We start from the raw sequence: 23,958 nt of genomic DNA on the forward strand, positions 1-23,958 counted from the left end.
TCTTGTGAAGAATTTCTTGGATATTTTTCCTGTTCATAAATTTTACAACCATCAGGTTTTTCTGGTTCTGTTGAGTTCAGTGACAAATCCAGAAGCTTTTTAATTTTATTTTTATTTATTTTAGAGATAGAGAGTGGGGGAAGGAAAGGGATAAGCAGACTCTGCGCTGAGTGCAGAGCCCAGTGTGGAGCTGGATCCCAGGACCCTGAGATCACAAACCAAGAGTCAGACGCTCAGCCGACTGAGGCACCCAGGCACCCCAACTTTTTTATTTCAAATTGTATCATAATAAGGAAATTGACCTTTTTGACAATTCTGTCCATGAACATATGTATGTCAGGTCATACGTATCCACCCGTCTTTGGCCTTTATTTAAAGCTTTGTAGTTTCTAGAATATATTTCTAGAATATATTTTATTAGATTTACTCATAATTACCATACATTTGCTGTTGCTACTGTAAATGGTATCATCTGTTTGACTCTAAGTTTTATAATGGCTTATATGCAGAAATGGCCTTTTTTGGGAGGGAAGTCTAGGAGTTCTATAGATTTTGGTATCCAAACACCTTGTAGAACTCTGTTTCCAGAATATTATGTATATTTTGTAGGATTTTCTGTATTAATAAATATATCATCAAATAATTTTTCAACTCTTTTACTTACTGTGTTGGTTAGGACTTCCAAATTTAATGTTGTATAAACATGGTAACGGTGGACATTCTTTTTTGTTCTTGATTTTAGAGTTTCACTGTTAAAAAAATTATTTCTGCAGGTTTTTAGTTCCCTTCTAGTCCCACTTGCTATGAATTTTTAAGATGTGACATTTTCTCATGCTTTTCTTGTTATCTCTTTTGATCACGTTATTTTTCCTTTTAATCTGCTCATACGGTGAATTATATGTATAATTTCAAAAAAAAAGTCTATGTATCCTTGTATTCCTGGATTCCTGAAATACATTGGTCATAATGTATATTTTTGTTTATATACTCTTGGATTCTGTTTGCTAATGTTTTATTTATGGGCTTTTGGTTTTTTTTGCATCTATATTTTAGTGAAGTTGGCCTGTAATTTTCATTTTTTCTAATGTCCTTGTCTGATTTTGATACCTAGGTTATACATGCCTCATGAGTTGGGGAGTGTTTCCTCCTTTCCTGTTGTCTGAAAGAATCTGTGTAATACTGGAATTACCTGCTCCCTGAAAGCTTGGCAGAACTGGCTCTTACCACTTCTGAGCCTGATAGTATTTGTATAGCAAGGTTCTTTTGTTTCCTAGTTTTTTCTTTCATATTGGTCCTGGGGCTGTTCAGGCATTCTAGTTATGCTGTCCCCAAACATGGGTGAACTTAAATAGGAGTAGGGAGGAGTTATTGATAAGAAAACACAGGAAAGGCAGAACTTTAGGAATGAGTCAGTTTCAATTGGAGACTACACTTTGGGCCAGAAACAAGTTGGGGGTGGGTGGATGGGGAAGAATTTAAATCTGAGATTTTTGCTCATTAAGAAGAATCCCTTCAACCAGGCTGATGGGGGCATAGGTGAGCTAATGTGGTCTTAGGAAGTTGACAGCACCCTCCCCCCACTCTCCCTACTCCCACTTATGCCTGAGTGATGGAGCAAATGTGCACTAACAGAACACAAGACATGGCAGAAGTAAGAAACAGAATTAGGTTCCATCCCTGCCCTGTGTGGGGACTTGAGAGATTTTGGCACTTTTTGATCATTCTTCAGAATGTAAGTGTGAAGAATAAGGGACTTCAGTGCCATCCTTATAGAGTTTCCTACCCCATTCCACCACCTTTCCATGAAGGAAAGTGTATTGAGACAGTATGGAATTTGCTTCCAGTTAGTCATACTAGCAGTAGAGGAGATGAGATGGTATGGACATTCCCCAGAGGTTTAAAAGTAGTGACCTTTAGTTCTTTTCAGTTTCTCTTTTATCATTCTGTTACTATGAAGATTAACTTGTATTTTCACCATTTTCCCATATTTTATATCCTGTTTCTTTTCATAACTGCTTATAGGGTCTTGAAAAATAGATTTTGAAGTAAGATTTAAATTATTTAATATTTTTACTTTTGTCAATCCATGTTATTTTATATAAACACAGTATATTTAGTGCCTTTCAGAAAAATTCCTTTTCTCTGCTTTTTATCTTCAGCTATTCTTAGCTAATGTTTTTTACATGAGTTTTTCTGAAAGCAACAAAAAATTGATTAAGGCAAATCTCTGGGCCAACCTGAAGTTTAACTTTGGAGACTAAGTATTAATGAGTTTTTATAGAAAAAAATTTTTCTTTGCCTTTGTTTATAGATTGAAATTAGTGACATGAGTAAGTCAGTGAGAGTTGCTTGATGAAGTCCATTTAAAATTCTTGACTTAATTTCCAGTCTTAGTGTCCTACAACCTGACTTTAAGTAGACAGCTTGTGACTCCAGACAAGCATGCAGTCATTCTAGGTATATTGCTGCTTAAGAAAACGACTTTACAAAATGTGTTAGAACATGGGAAAAAAAGATACTGCTCTCTTGTGGTTTTACAGGGTGCCAGAGGTTTGGTTGCTTCTATGTTTCACTCAATTGCTTTCTGTTCAATGAGTAGGATCACCACCATGCCTCACAACTTTGCAGACTCACTGCAGAGGAAATAGCAAGAGGTAAAATGACCTCAAATGAATGTGGCTTTTTTGTGGGATGGAGTGAGTAGACAGTGCTACAACTAAATAAACAAATTATGCAGGAAGACCTTAACTCATCTTTATATTCATTTTACACTGTGACTCCCTGCCCCCATCATTCCTTGTTCTTTAAACATTTGTACAGTGTTAGTTTGTTGTAAATATATAACGTGATTACAGTTGAGTTGTTTAGTATTTTTACAATCATTTCCCTAGTAAGCTCTTTCTTTTTCTCATTTGCGCTGACAGCTTCCTTATTGTGAGTGCCTTAAGGTAAGAGATCTTAGACTCAGTGTTGGTTCATCTTGTCATGTTGGATTCTCTTTATCCTGCAAGTTCCTGTTGTTTTCATTACACAATCATTTTGTACTTGGAAAAATAAAACTGGTATTCGCATCTCTCTACCGTAAGTCTTGGGTAGCATCATGACCTTTTATCAGTTCAGTATTGGGTGTGAGAGATTTTGATAACAGTTTAAAGGGGAAGGAGAAATCATTATGTATGGTAAACTTGGAGTTATCTGTGCTCTTAGAAGGCAGAAGGGAATCTGGGTAGTTTTGTATCTGTGTTTATTGCAACGCCCATCATACATCCCCAGGAAACGCTTTACCTACTGGCCAGCTTATTATCAGTGTCAGGATTGACTAAGATGTATGGGGATGGTTTGAGGTCTGGACCTTTAACTCCATAAATACAGAGAAAATAGGCGATATATTTATTTTGTTTTCTGAAGGTAGCTCTCAGTGTAGTAGTGGTTTTGGGCACAGAATCGAGCCAGACTGCTTGGAATCAGTCTCTACCGCTTATTGCCTGTGGTTTTGGGCAAGTTACTTAATCTCTTCTGTCTCCTTTTCCTCACCTGTAAGATGGAGACAATAACAAGAGTGCTTACCTCCTTCATGGACTTGTGAGGTTTCAGTAACTAATGTGTGTAAAGTACTTAGTGCCTGGCACATGGTAAATATAAATTCTGTAGAGGTATTGTTGCCAAGTCAAATACATGTGACTCAACATGTACCTGATGTATGTGTCCCTGAGGAGTTCAGTGTGTGAAACTCAATTTTTCTGCAAGTCTGATTTGTAGTTAAATTTGAATAGCCTCAGAAGTGGGGACTGAAAGAATCAATAAGGTATCTGTGTTTGGGTTACCTTTACTGTACACTGTCTGCCTTCCTCAGGAACTATTTCTTTTGTCTTATCTGTTTTATGGCCAGGCTGAGTCAGGCTCTTTTGCAGTGACCACAGCAGGGAAACTTGTCTTGGGAGACTGGGTGAGGGGCACACATCCCCTGCCCCCGGCCCCCGCTAGGTACATGGGTCCTGCTGTGAAACAAGGGTTTTTCTTGTCCTTTAAGAGCACCTAACTGAACAGATAGATGCCTTCTCATCCCTGGGCACTGTAGTGTTATAAAAAGTGAACGTCCAAAATAGGATTTATTCATTCATTCAACAACTATTCAACAAATACTTCATTCAACAAATATTTCTCTAGGCCAGACTTCCTGCACAAAGCCTCTGCTTTAGAAGCATCTTCTTCTGAATTACTATTTTTTTGTTATTTTATTGGTTTAAAATTGTCTGTCTTATTTATAAATAGCTCTGTGATTATGAGACTCTGGGTTTTCACACCCTTCACAATAAATCAGATGTTTGTTTGAAAGGTAGAGTTGGCCTAGATGCCCTTTATCTTGCCCTCAAGTACTTGAATTATCAGTCTTGCAAAATCCAGATGGACTCTTAGTGCTAGAAGAAACGTTTAGTGAGTGGCTCTGGTTGTTTTCCATAAATTAAGTAAGCTTTTACATGTGGGTGGTTAGAAAAGTCTTATCTGGGATCATAATTAGTATTTTTCTGGAAGTGACTGCCATGTACATTTTTAGAATAGACTTTATTTAAGAAAAGTTTTGAGTTTATGGAAAAATTGAGAAGATAAAAACAAAGTCCCATGGGGTGCCTGGGGTGGCTCAGTTGGTTAAGCACCTGCTCAGGTCATGATCCCAGGATCCTGAGACTGAGATTTGCTTCTCCCTCTGCCTCTCCCCTCTGGCTTTTGCTTGCACTGGTGTGTCCTCTCTCTCAAAAATTAAAAAAAAAAAAAAAAACAAACAAAGTTTCCATATGCCCAGCATTGAGTTTCCCTGTTACTAACCTCTGATATTTTATGGTACACTTATTATAATTAATAAACCAATATTGACACTTTTTTATTAGCTAAAGTTCATACTTTATTCAGGTTTCTGTGGTACCTAGTACCTGTTTTCTGTTCTGGGATTCCATCTGGATACCACATTACATTTAGTTGTCATGTTTCCTTAGGCTCCTCTTTGCTGACTTCCTTTGTTTTTGGTGGCCCTGACCGTTTTGAGGAGAATTTATGAAGCATTTTGTAGAATGTCCCTCTATCAGAATTTGATGCTTTTCTTATGACTAGACTGGAGGTAAAGGTTTTTGGGAGGAAGACAGAGAGATAAAGTGCCATGCTCATCGCTTTGCATCACATCAAGGGTGTACATTGTTAGCATGGTTCTTACTGTTGATGTTGAGCATGGTCACCTGGCTGAGGTGGTGTGTGTGGTTTCTCTGCTGTAAAGCTCCTACCCTCTTTTCCTGCCATGTTCCATACTGTATTCTTTGGAAAGAAGTCATTGTCTGCAGCCCACATGGAAAGAGTGGGGATGCTGTGTAATTTTGAGTAAACATATCTAAATGGCGGAACCGTTTAAAAATGTCCCTAGAGGTAGTGAAATTTTTGTTTTCAACAAAAACATTACTGCTTAACCTGCATTTGAGAGATTTGGTTTGGCAAAAATTTTCATTATCAGTGTTTTAATCTTCACTGTTGTGTGGCAGCTATTGGATGTTCCTCTTTGCCTACTTTTTGTGCCATCTATTTGATTACTTATTTTTGAAAAATAAAGTGAAAGTGAAATGGGGGAGATTATTCAAAAAATCTTGAATAAAATTTGTTAGTATTTTGATCTCTATCTATTGCTTTTTCTTCCTTAAAAATATTATTTCTAAAATTGAGGGCTTGCTTGATATGTAAATTATGATTAGAGACCAGAACAGTTTAGGACCCAAAATGATCAAGGGAAAGCACCTTGTCGGAAACCCCCATGACAATAGCCTCTCCTTGTAGTTCCCATTTGTGTGTTTCAATTATAAGGCTTATGTTAAAATTAGATCAGAATTTCCATTGTAAACTCTCAATTTCATAGTTGTGTAACTGCCATACAAACTTGATTGTAAACAAAGGCCTGTAATGATGGGCCTTATTTGAGCAATTAAGGTGAGAAATTGTGAGGACTAAATTTGATTCTAAAAGTGAGTATAAAATTTTTTTTCTTACGATTTCCCAAAATTTCTACAATGGGGACATAGTTATTTTATAATTAAAAAACTAAACTAAAAATAATACAACTAATTTGTTATAGTCTTGAGAGTTTATTATTATATGAATTTATATATATTTCTTTTTGGTAATTTTGATAATTTCTTTTTGACTACTTTCCTCAAACTTTAGAAACTTCGAACCATTAAAATCCATTTACCTTCTGTGACTTTGTGTGTGTGTGTGTGTGTGTGTGTGTGTGTGTGTTTTGACAACAGAAACTTACTTCGTAATCTATGTATATCTCTTTGTAATAAATTGTAATGCTGGTACTGTGAAGACAGCTCAGTTTTTGAGTTCTAGTAGTTTGTGAATAGGAAAAGATCTGTTTTATCCTCCATATTTCTTGGGCTATAAACTACATACAAAAAATTATTTGCAAGAAGGGAGAGTTCAAATTTTATAGGTGAATGTATTAGATTCCTAGGTCTTCTGTAACAAATTACCACAAATGTTGTAGCTTTAAACAACAGAAATGTATTCTCTCACAGTTCAGGGGGCCAAAACCTTAAAGTCAGGTTAGTGATAGAGTTGGTTTCTTCCGGAGGCTCTGAGGGAGAATCGCCTTCCATGCCTATCTCCCAGCTTCTGGTGATTGTTGGTAGCCCTTGGTCTTCCTTGGCTTGTGGATCCATCGCTCTGATCGGTCTTTGCCTTCATGTGGTCTTGCTCGCTGGGTCTTGTCTGTGTTTGTGTGTCTAAAATCTTCTACTCTTTTTTCTTATGAAGATAGAACCATTTGACTTAAGTCCAGGATGATCTATCTGGAGATCCTTAACTTAATTGTACCTGCAAAGACCCTATTTCCAAACAAGGTCACATCACAACTACCAGGGTGTTAGGAGTTAGGCATCTTTCTGGGTGCCACAGTTCAACCCACGGCAGTGAGTAAAACCTTTTCTTGAATTTGCTAATGAGCATTGTAAAAGTATTCTTACCGAAGGGAAGAATAGTATCTGACCTATGTACATAGAAATGTGATTCAAAATTTAGTTACATGTTTGTTTTCTCTTTGTGTGGTTTGCAGTTGATGTGGCATATGTACTGTGAAATTAGGCTGTGCGCATATAGACAAGCTATAATTTGGGACTTTAAATGGTGTGAGCAAAGTCTTAAATTCTATGAACACATGCCTTTTAGCTCTTGACTTTTAAAATCTACATATTTGGGTATTTTTGTAAGATGGTTGTTTATATGCTTCCTTTTGATATGAACCATGTTTATCTCCACTTAAAGGAGTTTAAACTTATCCACTGATCTAGTCTGATTTGAAGGATGGATTTCATAGAAAGAATTGCTGGGTGGATAAATGAGGTTAAACAGTCAGAAGAAGAGTAGTCTTTGGTGAGAGTAGACAGAGCCACTTTCTGAAAAGTGCTGGCCCATCCTTCTGGCATGTAGTTTGGAGAGAACCTCTGGTGAGAGCATTCTCCTCCCACCTTGAGATGAAAACCATGAGAAATTTAGTTCTTATTATTAGGATAAGAGGTTCCGTAAGGCACCCCCCCCCCCCCCGCAAGTTCAGTCATGCTGTAGACCCATGGCTACAGTATTTGGTAATGTAATTTTAAAAAACAAGTCCCTTCTTCTATCCATTCACTATCCACATGAGTCTGTTTTGTTTTGTAGTACTTATTTCAAAAATTGTCATCTTGGGGCCTCCCGGGTGGCTCAGTCAGTTGAGCGTCTGACCCTTGATTTCAGGTCATGATCTCAGGATTGTAAGTTCAAGCCTGCTTGGGATTCTCCCTCTCCCTCTGCCTCTCACCTCCCTCTCTCTCAAAAAATAAACTGTCGTCTTTATTCTGCTTGCTGTGTATTGTCTCTGCTACTAAGTTGTAAGCTCCAAAAGCTCCAGGAGCACATCAGTTTTATTCTCACTTAGGACTGTACCAGCTCTATGCAGTAAATACTCAACACATATTTGTTGAATGAATGAACTTAATAGACCATGGGTACTCTTCAGATCCATATTACAGTGTTAATATTCTTCATTTATATCTTTCTATGAAATGATAAAGCACATTAAAAATATATTGCTGAAATAACTTCCAAGTATAATTGACCTACATTTTCCTAAATATGTTTGAAGTGCTTTTACTTTTTTTTTTCCTCCTTGAATCAATAGAAATCTTTTGCCACAACATCTTAAAGGGGGTTGTAAGCAGAGTGTACATACACCCTGCTTTGATTGCCATGTGAGGTGGTTCTTGGCTAATCCCAGTGAAAGGAAGTATCAGAAAGAAGACGTCTGTCCCTTGCATAGCAAGACTGGGAAAGGAAGGCAATAGCCAGTATAGAATAAGATCAGAGCATCAAACTCTGCTGTGCTTTTTATTTTATTTAGAATAAAATCCAAGTCCTTAACCATGGCCTACAAGGCTTTGACTGCCTCTGTGAACTTTCTGAACTCAATGTGCTGTTTTCCCTGTCATTCATTCTGTTGTAGGCACACTCGCCTCCTTGCTGTTCCTCAGACATGTCACCCACTCTCTCACCTTACTACCTTTAACGTAATTCTCTCTGCCTGCGGTGATCTTCCCCATGTAACAGCATGGCTGACTCCTTCCACTGATCTAGGATTTTATTCTGAAATGTCACATTGCCAGCGAAGCCCTTTGTGGCTCTCTTATGCAATATCACATTCTCCTTGCTGGTTCCTGCTACTGTCAGCCCCCTTTATTTTCCTTTAGAGTTCACATACCCGTTCCTATTGCTGTTTTGCTTATTTATATGTTGATGGTCAACCTTCACAAAACTGCCAGCCCCATGAGAGCTGAGATCGCATCCTCTGCTCTTGACACATCATAGTTGCTTGGTTAGCATTTGTACATTGAGTGGGTCAGTGAATGACCCTAAGCAAGATTCATGTGGAATTTTTTTTTTTTTTTTGAGATTTTTATTTGTCTATTTGGCAGAGAAAGAAAGAGAGCGAGCGAGAGCAGGCACAAGCAGAAGGAGTGGCAGGGAGAGGGAGAGGCAGGCTTCTAGCCAAGCCGGGAGCCCGACGCGGGGCTTGATTCAGGATCAAGACCTGAGCCACTCAGGCACCCATCATGTGGAATTTTTTTAAAAAGTTTAGTAAAATATGGACTGTGAAAATTACCAACCCCCTTTACTTCCAGTTTTGCTCCAACAGACCATTCGTTCTCCGTTCTGTGAGATAACAAATGAAGACAAGTTTTAGGATATTTGTAGGTGGTAGTGGATAGAAGGGAAAGGAAATGAAAAGGGAAGTAACCAGCCAGGCCCTGGGGAGCAAAAGGTACAGCTGGAAGCAAGTTGGTCAGCTACCTGCTTTATGGGGCAGCCTTTGTTTCTAAGTTTGGAAAGGAAGAAAAACAGGTCTGATTGATTGATTGATTGATTGATTAAAAAACATTTTCTTTATTTATTTGAGAGCAAGTGAGAGGGAGAGAGCACAAGCAGGGGGAGTGGCAGAGGGAGAGGGAGAAGCTGGCTCCTCCCTGAGCAGGGAGCCAGATCCGAGACTCGATCCCAGGACTCTGGGAGAATGACCTGAGCTGAAGGCAGACGCTTAACTGACAGAGCTACCCAGGTGCCCCAAGAGAACCAAATTTTTTTTTAAGAGAACCAAATTTTAAATGCCTGTTTTGGGCTAAGCTGTGTACTGGGTACTTGACAGTGTCATTTAATCTTTTTTTTTTTAAGTGTCATTTAATCTCTACAATAGCCCTTTCAAATGAGAATCACTGTGGCCATCTGATAGGTCAGGAAATTGAGATTTAAGATTTATTTAAGAGATTTTAGGTAACCTTCCCAAGATTACATATCAGTTAAGTGAGATATCCAGGCCTGACAGATTCCAAAACCCATGTTCTTATACTTCATTTATAATATGTGAAGGGGGATTCATTCTCTCTCTCTCTCTCTCTACACACACACACACACACACACACACACACACATTTTACATTTCACATAGTGGTGTAAAAACCTCAGAAAATATTTGGGTGTCTGATTTGACTCCTTGTAACAGACTTGTGAAGATAGCTAGAACCTCAGCTTCCCAGGTAATAGTACCTGATGTGATTTGCTGCAAATTCTAGAGCTAGAAACTAGTGGTAGCTAGAGCTGTAAGGAAACCTTGATTTTAAACCGTGATATTCTTTCTGTTATGCCACACACATAAAACAAAGGAATTCTTGATAGCACCTACAAATTCTGTTTGACACAGTGTAGGAGCTAAATATGTCCTAATGAAATTAGACAGCTGGTGTCTTAAAAGATCAGACAGAGCAAATTCCTCATTTACCCTAGGAGCCAAGAAGGAGGTTGACTCCTCCAGGGGCACTTACCTTGTTGTTGCAGAGCTGGGACTAGACTCCAGACTTCTTCACACTCCCATGCTCAGGTTTTATTACTAAAGAGTTTGTGTTTAATCCATCTAGTTATTTCCCCTTGATTCACATGTTTCAGATTTCAAAACCAACAAAAAATTTCCCTCCTACTCCTGTCTCACAACTTCCAGGTCGGATTCTTCCCATAAGTAATGATACCTTCCAGAGATACTTTATGCGCAATAAAGCAAATAGGTAAACTGTGTTTATTTAACAGCATATCTTGCAGATTCCTCTATATTATTAGTACATGAAGTCATTCTTTTTTTTAAGAGCAGCATTCATATTGAATGAGTGCTTTATAATTTAAGCTGCCATTTACTGAAGGACATTTAAGTTGTTTCCAGTCTTTTAGATTAAAAGAAATTCAATAATAAATGACCTTGCATATGTCATTTCTTACATATACAGATATATTGGTAGGATACATTTCTAGAAGTGAAATTGCTAGATCAAAGAGTATATGTTTCTTATATTACCATCCTTAGACCTTTATTCTTTTATATATGTGTTTATGAAATGTGTATATATGTGTTTTTTTAGGCCTTTATTCTTGGTGTAGAAATGGAGTGTTTTCATTTTGAATGAAAGACCTTTTAATTGCTTTTTCTATTTGGCAATAGCAGCTTATAATTTTAAAAATAAGTTACTTTAAGAGTGACAGAATTTGTTTTTTAAACTGGTGCATGTTTTATGCTTTGATGTTAATATGACAGATTAAAGAAGGTGTAATGGAAGCAGTATTGCTTTGGAGTCAGACCTGAATTTGGTTCTGTGTTTTACCAGTCTACTAACTTTGTGACATTTGGCAGGTCATGTAACCACTAAGCCTCAGTGATCTCATCTAGAGCAACAATACCAGCCTTACAGAATTGTTGTCTAGAGCTACTGTATTTCATTAATTCTAAGAAAAAAATTTCCTCTACATTCTAGTATCTTTGACATTCAGAGGCTCATAATCAAAGACATGCTGTAGTTGTTTTGGTGGTTTTTTTTTTTTCCTTCCTTTCATGGCACATGAGATAATGTTGGTCTTAAAATCAATGGCATCTTATTAGATTTGATGAAGTAGGGTGATGCCACAAACTGGCACAGGGGAACTGTGCTAGGGCATGGTACAGGCAGAGGAAGTTCAGTGTAATGAGGAAAGTTCAGGCTTGTGGTGGGCTGGTTGGGTGTTAGTGGAGTTCATATAATGGAAGTTTTGTTCTAAGCAGCAGTCAGTACAGCAGAACCATCACAAAGTAAAAGGATAGTGTAGTTGGTGATGGAGCACAAGGGCAGATATTACCCACAAATCTGGGTATATAGAAGTTGGAATTAAGGCGGATTGTTTGTGGGTAACAGGACTTTGGCCCAGGGTAGAGGTTAAGGAACTGTGTGCTAATTCATAGTGGGAAGACTTTGAAGTAGTGGGGCTATGGGAAAAAATTTTGCAAATGATGCATGTACATCATACATATATATACATATACATCTAATATATATATATAAAAAAGATTATATTTGTCAGAGAGAGAGAGAGCTTGCACACACATGCATGAGCAGGGGAAGCAGCAGGCAGAGGGAGAGGCAGGCTCCCTGCTGAGCAAGGAACCCTATGCAGAATATGATCCCAGAACCCTGGGATCATGACCAGAGCTGAAGGCAGACGCTTAACTGACTGAGCCACCCAGGTGTCCCTGTATCTAGAATATATAAAGAACTCTTAAACTGAACAGTAAAAAGACAATGCAATTTAAAAGGGGGCAAAGATTTGAACAGACATTTCTCCCAAGAAGGTCCACAAATGGCCAGTAAGTATGTGAAAAGATACTCAACATCCCATTACGGAAATTTCAGTCAGAACTGCAAGGAGGGGCACCTGGGTGGCTCATTTGATAGAGCGTATGAATCCTGATCTCAGGGTTATAAATTTGAGCCCCACATTGGGTGTAGAGGTTACAAAAAAATTACTTAAAAAATATAAGGAGATATTACTGTACATCCACTAGGATGACTAGAATCAAAAAGATACATGTTCTGTGACAAGTATTGGTAAGATACTAAGAAGTTAGACCCCTCAAACACTGCTGATGGGAATGTAAAATGGCACACCTACTTCAGAAGAGAGTTTGGCAGTTCTTCAAGTTAACGGTATGACCCAGCAATTCCAGTGCTAGAAATGTACCCGAGAAAAGTGAAAACTTATGTTCACCCAAAAGATTGTATATGAATGTTCATGGCAGCATCATTTATAATAGCCAAAATGTAAAAACAACTCCAATGTCCATTATCCAATGGACGGGTAAATATGGTATGATCTATCCATATGGCGACACACCACAGCAAAGGAATGAGAAGTGAAGTGCTGATGTGTGCTGTGATGTGGATGGATGTTGAAAACATATGCTAATAAGTAAAAGAGGCCAGACACAAAAAGACCAGATATGGGGCGCCTGGGTGGCTCAGTGGGTTAAAGCCTCTGCCTTCGGCTCAGGTCATGATCCCAGGGTCCTGGGATCGAGCCCCTCATCGGGCTCTCTATTCCATGGGGAGCCTGCTTCCTCCTCTCTCTCTGCCTCTCTGCCTACTTGTGATCTCTGTCAAATAAACAAATAAAATCTTAAAAAAAAAAAAAGACCAGATATTACATGTTTGGATTTATATGAAATGTCCTGAGCAGGCATGTTGATAGAGACAGAAAGTAGATTGTTGGTTTAGTGGCCCTAGGGTTGGGAGAGGATGGAGGGTAAGGGATATGCCTGCTGAGGGATGTGGGATTCCTCTTGGGGTTGATGAAAATGTTCTGGAATTAGATCTTTTTTTTTTTTTTTTTAAAGATTTTATTTATTTATTCGACAGACAGAGATCATAAGCAGGCAGAGAAGCAGGCAGAGAGAGAGGAGGAAGCAGGCTCCCTGCGGAGCAGAGAGCCCGATGTGGGGCTCGATCCCAGGACCCTGGGATCATGACCCGAGCTGAAGGCAGAGGCTTTAACCCACTGAGCCACCCAGGCGCCCCTGGAATTAGATCTTGATGACCATGTCACGACCTTGTGAATTACTAAAAACTGTTGACCAGTGTCCTTTAAATGGGTGAATTTTCTGGTATGTTAATTATATTCCAGTAATGCTCTTAAAAACAAAAAGTGGTCCTAGTTCTGGGAATGGCCTGGATTACATATGTAGCAGATTATCTGTATAAGAAAAGAGTTAAGGGTAGAAGCAGCCAATTATAAGAGCTGGAACGCATGTTGATGGGGAAAGTCCTGAGAAGAGGGAGGAGAGATTATGATGTCTGGGTTGGGAATAAAACAGTAGCAGTTATCAGCTACTATTACTGTCCTGCCAAGGTCAGATGAGTAAGAACTAACAATGCTGAAACTCTGTGGATCTTGTAATGTTTGAAAATGCTTCCTGCCTAAATCCGTATTCGCCCCGAGGTCTTTGTGGTGGGGACCCCCATCAGAGGGAGGACCCTGATATCTCTATATCCTCTATATCCTCTCTAGGAAAGGATACAGAAATAGAACCCAGGGGAGGCCTGAACAGTTGCATGCCCCAGAGGTCAAGGACTGTCGTCTTCATTGGAAATGTCCTACAGAGGCCAGTGTTAATGTTGTTTAGGCAGGTTTGGTCCACATAAGGGTGGAGGTAAGGAAGGCTAACTAACTTAACTAAGTTAATAGCTGTCAGGATGGACAGGATAGGGTGGATCTGGAAATTCCCTAGGAGATAGGTCCAGTCAAGGCAAGAACCCAAAGACACAATCAAGACCTGGTGTGTTAAAAGGAATGTCATGGGATTTATTCAGATTTCCCATGGGGACAATATGAGCTATTAATGTGTACATAACATTCACAGGCTTATATGGCCTTCTGTTTATTACTTCTGTCTGTGCCAATTGTCACTGTGCTTTAAGAAAATTAAGTCTTATCCTTAAAACTTCATTTAGGCTTTGTACATTATCTTTCAAAATAAAATTGTAGTTACTGGAGGTTGAGAGCAAATGAATACTAAGTTCAGACAAGGAAAATAAGCTCTATTATGCTGCATGATAGAGGCCACTGGCTTACTGTTGCCAGCTGGTTTCTAAATACTATGGTAGCTCTGAGGGAGGGGTGTGTAGTTGTGTAAGCAGTACCTGAGTTAGGCTTGTACCTACCGATGGTCTGTATATATATGAACAGTGGCTATCACCATGGCAGGGCCCTCAGTTCCCTTTATCAAAAATCGCCTCACTGGTACTGTGAACTAAACATTTTTGTCCATCCAATAGGTTAGTTTTACAAGTTGTGATAGGGTTGGTGGAGGGAAGTGAAAGAAGAAAGAGGAGAACCTTTCTCTTCCCTTCTTTTCCTTTTGAGCCTTGGGTTTGGAAGGATAAAAGCTTTGAACAGTAAGCTGACACTCCCTTTGGGGAGCTGACATCATGAAATGGTGGTTTACCTCCCTGAATAATTTTCCTTTCACAGAGTTTGAAGCTTTTCTTTTCTTTTTGACCTGTGCAGAAAATGTTACTAAAGATTCTTTTTGGTTTAGATTTTGCTTTTTAAAAGAACAAGCATCACTGGAAGGATTGGGGTGAGCTCCTACTGCAGCGCACTCTAATTTGGACTGATCATTTTCCACCTCGTGTCTCTGGATGAGCTCTCGCTCTCCTGAGGGGACTGTTATGGTTAATTTGAGAGTGGAAAGTGGAAGGAACAGTGGGCAGATAGGTAAGTGGTTTTGTACCTAGAATGTTATCAGAGGGAAGCAAATGCTAGGATAAGAATGAGGTAGCGGAGAGTTAGGGCAGGATGGCGTAGCCGGGGTGTCTAAGGGGTGCCCCAAAGACAGGCTTTCCCTTCTTGGTGTCGCTTCAGCCTGGCTCTCTACATTGGGAAAGGAAAGGAAATTCCCTCTCTGTCTCTTGGGCCAAATGCCTCTGCTATAGAGATTAGAATAGAACTCAGGGTTAATATGGCTCAGGACTGTATTTCACTGGTAGCTTTTGTGGTCTGGCTTTACAGACCTAAACACAGATGAGAATAGTTTTTCCTTGGGGAAATGAGCACCAGCTAACTGACTTAGAAACAGACTTTTGAAGTAGAAGCAGTTTATAAGTTGACTTTGTACTGTACTTTTTCTTATTGCATACCAGGCCCACTGATTTGCAACCAGGTACTTCACAGGAGGTGTGCACCCCTGAGACTGCACAGAAGTCACATGAAAGGCACACGGTGGCTTTGGATAATCTGAGACAATTAGCCACATTGACTGAAGGCCGAAGTTTTGTTAAAAAGAGACTAAAAGGACTTAGGGTACCTTTTATTCTGTGTTAGAGTCCTGGAGGATCCATTAAGGGGATCTCCATAATTATACTTGTTAGATGAAATGAAATACTAATTTCAGTCAGGAAGAACTGTCCTTGCCTGAAGGAATATCAGGCATATTGGAGACGTTTGACATAACAATAAGGGAGGGTGTTGCGGGAACAAAGGTTCTCTGTGACTTGACAGCTGCTGTTAAAAAGTGACACCAGGAAGAGCCTGACTCTGGCCTCAGCTGCCTGAAGTTGCTACAGCCTTCTCTAGTGTTACCAGAGGAATTTGCACTGCTCTTGTGTTAGCAGATAGAGGCTACTGATGGATGGCTAACCAGGTCCTCATTGTGCTCTGGGAAATCAATTTCTGACCTCTCAGTACAATCTTCTGAATGACTGGCTTTCCTAATGGCCAGTATTTTGAGGTTCTAACTATGTACAGGGTACCTTGCTTAACTCAAGGAAGTTCTAAGAAGCATGAACTACGCTGTGGATATATCAGATCTAGTTGGAAGTATGTAACAGGGCTTTAACTGGAACTCTAACCTATTTTATTCTCTCTTGAAGCTCAGAGGCTGAGAATAAAGCAGTAGTTACCAAGTTACCCTCCTATTTCAAGGACTTACATGGAGGGTGGCTTTAAATTGGTTTTGTACATTTCGCCCATACCTTATCTCCAGGAAGTAAAAGTGTGGAGAGTTAAGGGTTCTAAGACAAGGATGTTTTTGGAGAGAACTGTTAGTAAGTGGTGTGTTCCGTGTCTTTCCCCATCTCCACACACAGCTTCTGGAGAGGAGGATACTTCTCTTAAGTCCCTTTCAGTGAAGCCAAATGATAGGGGAGGCTTTAGTAGAATCATTCTGAGAACTTGACATGTATCCCCTGGTGTTTGGCAGAGCATGAGCAATAGTATGTGAATCTGTGGGTCCCTAGCAGAGCAGAAAAGAACATGGCTACATAGTTAGGAATCTGCACTTCAGAAGACAGTAGTGTTTCCTTGAGCTTCTGGATGGAACCAGGTTAAAACCTTCTAAAGTGGGACACTGCGCATGACTACCTGGAAGATGAGATGCTCTAATTTGCCACAGGTAGTAAAAGTAGAGCGCTGTACTCTGGTCTGTCTGACTTTCATCTCAGGCTCTTTCCACTCCACCGCACTGCCTCCCCAGAGGCCCTGCACGCTAGGACACGGTGGTGGGATGAAGCTGCATGAGCTCAGCAGACACTCCTAGCCTGCGGAGAACCTGGCATCCAACGCGCTCACTGGCGACCCCAGCTCTTCCGTCCCTCTGGTCTGCTTCTCGCGCCACCCCCCCAATTTCTCTCTGGAAGGTTTCTTTTTTCCCATGATCCTACAGAGCCCCATCTAAAGTGGGCACTGGGACATGCGCTCCTTAAATTATCCCTGCGCTTATCCTTTCTGTTGAGAAATGGGCTTTAGAGATGTTAAATCAGTTGCCCCAAGGACTCAAAACAGCTAGAAAGTGGAAATGGCATCTGGATTTGAATTTCAGGTTTCTCAGACTCTGGTGCCCATACACATCTTCTTTTCCTTGGGCTGCCTCCAGCAAAGGCTTTTATAAGAAAATGAGCCCTTATGAAACCTCCTGTTTTGGTTTATTTTATCGTGATTTTAAAAACATTATACAAGTTTTGTGGATAGAATGAAGAATAGGAAAATACTGACTTGAAATGGAAGGGAGCAGAGAACCACGGAATTCTGTATCTAGAATATTTTATGATGTGGATTCTGTATATAGTGTTCAGGAAGAAGGTTGAGCTGAACTAGATGTTACTAAAAGTCTCCCTTTCCTTCCTGTACCCCATGTTTTTAGAAGACTCCTGAGACTCTCCTGAGAATGGCACTATGCTTAGAAATGCCCTTTCATTTGTTTACAACTCCCCAGTGGCACCTTTGATCTAGCCTCCCGTCCTTCTTATATGCAAGGGCAGTAAACTTAACCAGTGTGCTGGATTTACAGAGTTTTCACAAATCTCCTGTAAATTACCCATCCCATTGTGTAGACCAGGCACCGCTCTGTGGCAGTGCTGGGGAACTACACTTTCACCGGTAGCAGGGGGTCAGGAGAAAGTGGGCTTTCACTCCTGCCCCCTAAATGCAGAAGTGGCCTCAGCTCATTCTCTTTCCTGTCCTTTCCCCTTCTTTTCTTCCTTAAGGTAGCTGCTTTGAATGGGAAGATAGTGAGCTGGCAGTTCTCTTAGGCCAAGCAGAATTCCTCTTGTGCAATCTAGTGGCGTATAATCAGGAATACTATCCCTGCCATCACACCATAATGCTCTTGACATTGTTAAGGGCTTCTGACAACCTTACCCAGACCAGATTTTATCAAGGGGAAATTGACTCCTGTCTGAATGGAGGTAGCTTCCCTGATCCTAAACTTTTCTCCATAAATCTTAACAACCTTAAGGAGACTTATGTCCATTTCCCTTCATACTACCTGGAAGGCATCTTGCCCTTTGAAAGCAGGCATTCCCTTTGTTTCTGGCCAGGGTCCTCCTCCATGCATCCTTTCCTGTGATACCAAGAAAGCAAAGTACTTTCTCTCTGCTCTTCTTCCCCTTTCAGTGTGTTCTCTACTGCCTTCTGTTGTGCGATACTGTGCCTACTATTTTTTTTTTCTTGATTTCTGCTATAGAATATCCTTTCTGGACTATGCTTGGCAACTTCTTCAGTCTCAGGACAGAGACTGTTTTCTGGCAGATTGCTGGACTGTGTTTATAAGTGAATGTGCACATAGTTCCTGTACATGACTGCAGTCTTTAAGCCACCTAAATTTTGTTGCCTTGTGAACTAGCATGATATTGGCATGCTAGAAACTGTTGCAGTTTCTTGGCCAGTGTATTTCTACTCCCTGCTCTCCAAACCCCTAATTGCAGCACTGGATGTAGTGTAACAAGCAGTGGGGCTCTGTGAACGTTGGGCCTTGTCCCCATTATGCTCTGTAAATACTTGTCAACCAAACTAATGAAACCAGGAGAGCAAGAGCAATTGGCTGAGGATTTCAAGTGGTGAAAAATAAGGCTTCTTATGGTGAACAGTATGGATCAAACTAGAGGCTTTGCATGCTGTGTAAAGAAAGCACTGAATCCTGTAAACAGCAGGGAACCATTACATTTATGTACCTTACAGAGGTCTAATTTGTATATATTACAAAAAATGTACACATCTTGTGTACAGCTTGATGAATTTTTACTTATGCGATTATCTATGTAATTACTGCTCAGATTCCAGGAAAAATCTCTAAAACCCCAGATAAGGAGATTTTATCTTGATTCACATTTTGGATGCCAAGTGCCATGGTTGGTCTGTAGTATAACCGGGATTGGAATTATTACAGCTGTTCCCAGGATTAAGAAGTCTTTATACTTGAATGAAAACACTAACGCGTACCATCTAATTGTGTGACAAAAATAATACAGCGTGGTTAACGTTTTTCAGTCATCAGCATGTCTTGGCACTTTATAATGCCAAGAAATTATCTGGCCCAGGAGGGTTTGTTACTGTCCTGTTTTACAGATGTTAAAGGTTAGAAAGGTAAAGTAACTTGTCTCAGGTTCTACAGCTAGAAAGTAGCAGAGTTCGAATCAAATCTAGGACTGTCCATCACCAGAGACTGATTTCTTGTTGGTAATTTGCTGCCTTAAATGTCTGGTAGCTAGGTTTAAGTAACAGAAACATTATGTCTTTGCGGCGGGAGCTGATGATTATATTTGGTAACTGCAATGAAGAATGCTCTTTTTAGGCACATTCTGATCTGTGGCTTACAGGCATTATGAGAAAAGGGGGTCTTGAATTCTGTGTCAGTCAGGCCCTGGAGCATTGTTATTTGGATGGATTTTTATGAGGGAGGAAGATGCTTTCTGGCTTCCTAAAATCAATATATAGCAACAAAATGATGGTCCCTACAGACACATTTTGAAAGCAGGACACAATGAAGATGAAATATGGACCTAAATATCCAGAAATTCCAGCAATTAGTTTGTCTTAAAAATGTTGGTGGAATAACTATGTGCCCGTGTTTGTTAGCAAAATGGCAAAATTCTTACAACCTTAAGATGTTGGGGTGGGACATACCACCAACATATGGTGGTGGCTCAATGGGTTAAGCCTCTGCTTTCAGCTCAGGTCATGATCTCAGGGTCCTGGGATTGAGCCCCATGTCAGACTCTCTGCTCAGCAGGGAGCCTGTTTCCTCTTCTCTCTCTGCCTGCCTCTCTGCCTACTTGTGATCTCTCTCTCTGTCAAATAAATAAATAAAATTTTAAAAAAAAGTTATGTTGGGGTGCCTGGGTGGCTCAGTTGTTAAGTGTCTGCCTTTGGCTCGGGTCATGGTCCTGTGGTCCTGGGATTGAGCCCCACATCAGGCTCCCTACTAGTGGGGAGTCTGTTTCTCTCTCTGTCTGCTCCCCCTACTTGTGCTCTCTCTCTCTCTCTCTCATTGTCAAATAAATAAATAAAATCTTAAAAAAAAAAAAGAGGCCAACTTGATTTCAGCTCAGGTCATGACCTTAGGGTCATGAGCTCAAGTCCCCGAGTCGTCGTATGGCTCTGTGCTGGATGTGGAGCCTGCTTGAGATTCTCTACCTCCCCATCTCTCTCCCTCTCTTAAAAAAAAAGAGGGGGGCGCCTGGGTTACTCAGTGGGTTAAAGCCTTTCCCTTCAGCTCAGGTCATGATCTCAGGGTCCTGGGATCGAGTCCCGCATCAGGCTCTCTGCTCAGCAGGGAGCCCGCTTCCTCCTCTCTTCTCTCTGCCTGTCTCTCTGCCTGCTTGTGATCTCTCTCTGTCAAATAAATAAATAAAATCTTAAAAAAAAAAAAAGATCATGTTTCAAGAGCTAAGAGGAACAAAGAAAATGTGAAACTTCCATAGCCTCTAGAAGGAAAAATAATTTATTTTAATGGCCTTAAAAGTTGCTTAAACCCAATAATCGTCTATATATGTTAATGTCTTAATTCTGTCTCACAGTAGAGAAAATAAAAAAAGTCACATCAGATGAATTTGTTATCATGCATAACTACAATATATTAATATTTGTTCATTTTTTTTTTTCAGATAAAGTGAGAGGGACAGTGCAGGACATTTTAGCACATTTAGGTGTGGGAGTAGTCAATGAATTTCAGGTTTTACAAGATGAAAGCATGCCAGGAAGTATCAGATTTCTGCCGAGAAACATGTTTCAGGAAACTAGTCTTAAAAAGATATAAACAATATGGTTATCCGACTTGCTTGGGGGAAAGACTACAGTTTTAAGTTGTTTAGAATAGTGTGTACAAAGATATTATTGCCAGTTGTATCACTTTTTGAAGAGATCTGGGTGCCAAAAAAGAAGTTCAGTATTGCTTTGGTATGTGTTAATTTTTAAGGGTGGGGTGGTGATGGAGATGGTTTTCTACTCAAAGCTGCTCCTGTTGGTAAATGTTTCTTTTACAGACTTTGTTTGAAAAATCACGCATTTCAGTGAAACCATTCAAAAGGAAATAGGATTATGGATACTGAATTCTGCGATTAAAGTTAATCCTAAAATATAAATAAAATGTGGAAATTGTCCTTCAAACATAAAATTTATCAAGTCATAGTAGCAAGGAGATCAGTATCCTCTCCCCAGTTCCCCAACCAGGGGTTTCTTTACTGTCTTGTTCAGAGTACCTACTTCTGAGTAGCTTTATGGTGTTTGTGATACATGCTGGGGGAGGGGGGAGGGTTGTCACTTAAGAATGCTGTGTCCCTGGAGCCAGCAGGTCCAGTTGCTAGGAAGCCTTGCCTGAAGAATGGCTGAATCCTTTTGGCTCTGGTTCTCAGCATCAAGCTGCCTTCCTCTAAGTCATTCCCTTGCGTTTGGTAATGAGCCAGTGGGAAAGTAGGCTTTGAGGAAGTCAGTCAAGAGGGGAGAGCATAGGAGATGGCTCAGAACAAAAGAAGGATGATGTCAGTGTCCCAGTTAGTGCCCTTCTGTCAGAAGTGGGAATAAGTTCTCTCTCAGATTCTTATTTTTGCCATTGTTTTCTTTTTAAAACCTTTGAAGAAATTGTGAAGTGTTAATACACAAACATTTTTAACTGGCTCACTGAGATTCCTCCCTTCTTACTCTGCTGCCTTAACTATCCTTTGCTCTGGTGATGATTGCAGAAGATAACAGTTTGGAGGCTTTGCTAATAACCAAAGAAGACAGAAATAGAAGTTGAGGTGAAAAAACCCACAAAAATATCAGTGAAAGAGTAAGTTTGAGATCCCTACCAAAAAAATTTTCTGAAATCCAATTTCCTTATAATACACAAGGCAGCTGAATGGGAAAAAGACAAGATGTGAGGAAAAAGGGGAGAAATGAACATGAGGCATGGATCTTCCAGATCCCTATTTGTTGTCTCCCTTTATTTCAGACTGCTTTGTTCTCAGGACTGATGCTTACAACTGGGTTGCAAATAGACCTGGGTTATAACTGACTATTTTTCTAGTTTTGGAAGAACATGAGATCTAGATATATATTATCTTGGGTATATATAATTATGAAAAAATTATTGTATATAATTATGAAAAAACTGTAGTAGGTCTTTGGCAGTTTTCTTGCATACATCAGATAGGAAAATTCAGAAATATTTAGTACCTTTTCTCTACTTGGAAGCTGCTCTGAATAGATTTCATTGGGTGGGAAGCCAGCATAGTGGGATAAACCTTAATACAATGCAGATATCATTGTTAACTCTGGATAAGTAGGATTTGATAAAGTTACACTGGTACTTGGATAGACAAGTAAACATAAATTTAAAACAAAGATTATTTTTCTTACAGTCCTATTTTGTAACGGATTATGACCCAACCATCGAAGATTCCTACACAAAGCAGTGTGTGATAGACGACAGAGCAGCCCGGCTAGATAGTAAGTGATCTGCCTTTATTTGATAGTTTGATGGCCTGTTTTTAAAAAGTAAGCTTGGGCATTTTGCTAGTTGCACACTACAATGGAAATATTGTAGGTGGTGTTGAACACAAGCCCACCTCCTGCATTAGTTTTGATTGATGCATCAGCATTTTAGGATATTTAAATATTTCTCAGTAAATGTAATATAAAACAGTAATTGTTGAACTTTTGCTGGTGAAATTAATCTTGTCATTGTAGCTTGTTGAAGTTGTATTTTGGGGGACATTCGGGAAAAAAACATGAAGTTTCAGCTCTTCCTGCTTTCCTGCAAATGTTAAAATTGGTGAAGTAAATATAGAAAAGATTGAATATTTGTTAACTTGCTTAGAATTTTTAGCACAGAGGCAGCAGCAAATAGGGTTTTGTGCTTGGTCACGAACTCCAAATCTGCACAAAAGATAGTCCTGTTCTTTTAATTGACACGATGCTTTCATTCCCAGAGATCAAGAGGTACATTAGCATCTGCACTTTAAGTGTGGTGTTTGTGGGGAGTAGACCAAGATTTCTTTCGTGAATTTACAGGTATCTTTTTCAGTTCTTTCCATGGAGGAGATAAAACATTCAAGTGACTTCAGAGGTGATCTGACTCCATCTGCCTAGATGTATTTGGTATTTTTAACCTTGTAATTGGTATGCTAATGTATTCTAGCTACAAAATCAACCCGTACTGATGAAGATGACTCTGAAGCTGTCTGCTGTGAGATATGTTTGTTTCTAGTGTCGGGAATAGAGCACTATGAGAATGCCATGTCTTTATTACACTACGTATGATGTGCTCTGAAGGACCCACATTAATTGGGCCTGCCCTTGTGGGGAAGCCATGTATGAGATGAAAACATGAACACGGCTACATGTGTTGTTTTCTCTTTAGTTCTGGATACAGCAGGACAAGAAGAGTTCGGAGCTATGAGAGAACAGTATATGAGAACTGGCGAGGGTTTCCTGTTGGTCTTTTCAGTCACAGATCGAGGCAGGTTTGTATCAGTATTAAAATACAGATCTTCTGTTCATGCCTAGATCACTATTTTATTGAATTTGGACTTCTTGTTTTTAGAGAAAAAGATAAAGTAATGAGATACTAAATGGGGTGTGAGACTAGCCACGTTCCGATATTTGAGCAAATTGATTTGTCTGTTTCTGTTTTAGTTTCGAAGAAATCTATAAGTTTCAAAGACAGATTCTCAGAGTGAAGGATCGTGATGAGTTTCCAATGATTTTAATTGGTAATAAAGCAGATCTGGATCATCAAAGACAGGTGAGAAGGAGTGTTGCTGCTGGGAATCCCATTGTTGACAATCACGA

General features: G+C 39.7%; 1 protein-coding gene across 1 annotated transcript in view; it reads left to right on the forward strand.

Moving 5' to 3' along the window:
- Nucleotides 1-23,958, forward strand: part of RRAS2 (RAS related 2) — a 72,014-nt gene that overhangs the window by 33,236 nt on the left and 14,820 nt on the right. Inside the window, exons 2-4 of the mRNA XM_080815290.1 lie at nucleotides 22,527-22,614; nucleotides 23,528-23,630; nucleotides 23,803-23,911. Of these exons, the coding sequence (XP_080671416.1) occupies nucleotides 22,527-22,614; nucleotides 23,528-23,630; nucleotides 23,803-23,911 (300 nt within the window). The remainder of the gene's footprint in view (nucleotides 1-22,526; nucleotides 22,615-23,527; nucleotides 23,631-23,802; nucleotides 23,912-23,958) is intronic.

This window comes from Martes martes (assembly GCF_963455335.1).
Source record: "Martes martes genome assembly, chromosome: 10".
In the NCBI taxonomy this organism is placed as follows: domain Eukaryota; kingdom Metazoa; phylum Chordata; class Mammalia; order Carnivora; family Mustelidae; genus Martes; species Martes martes.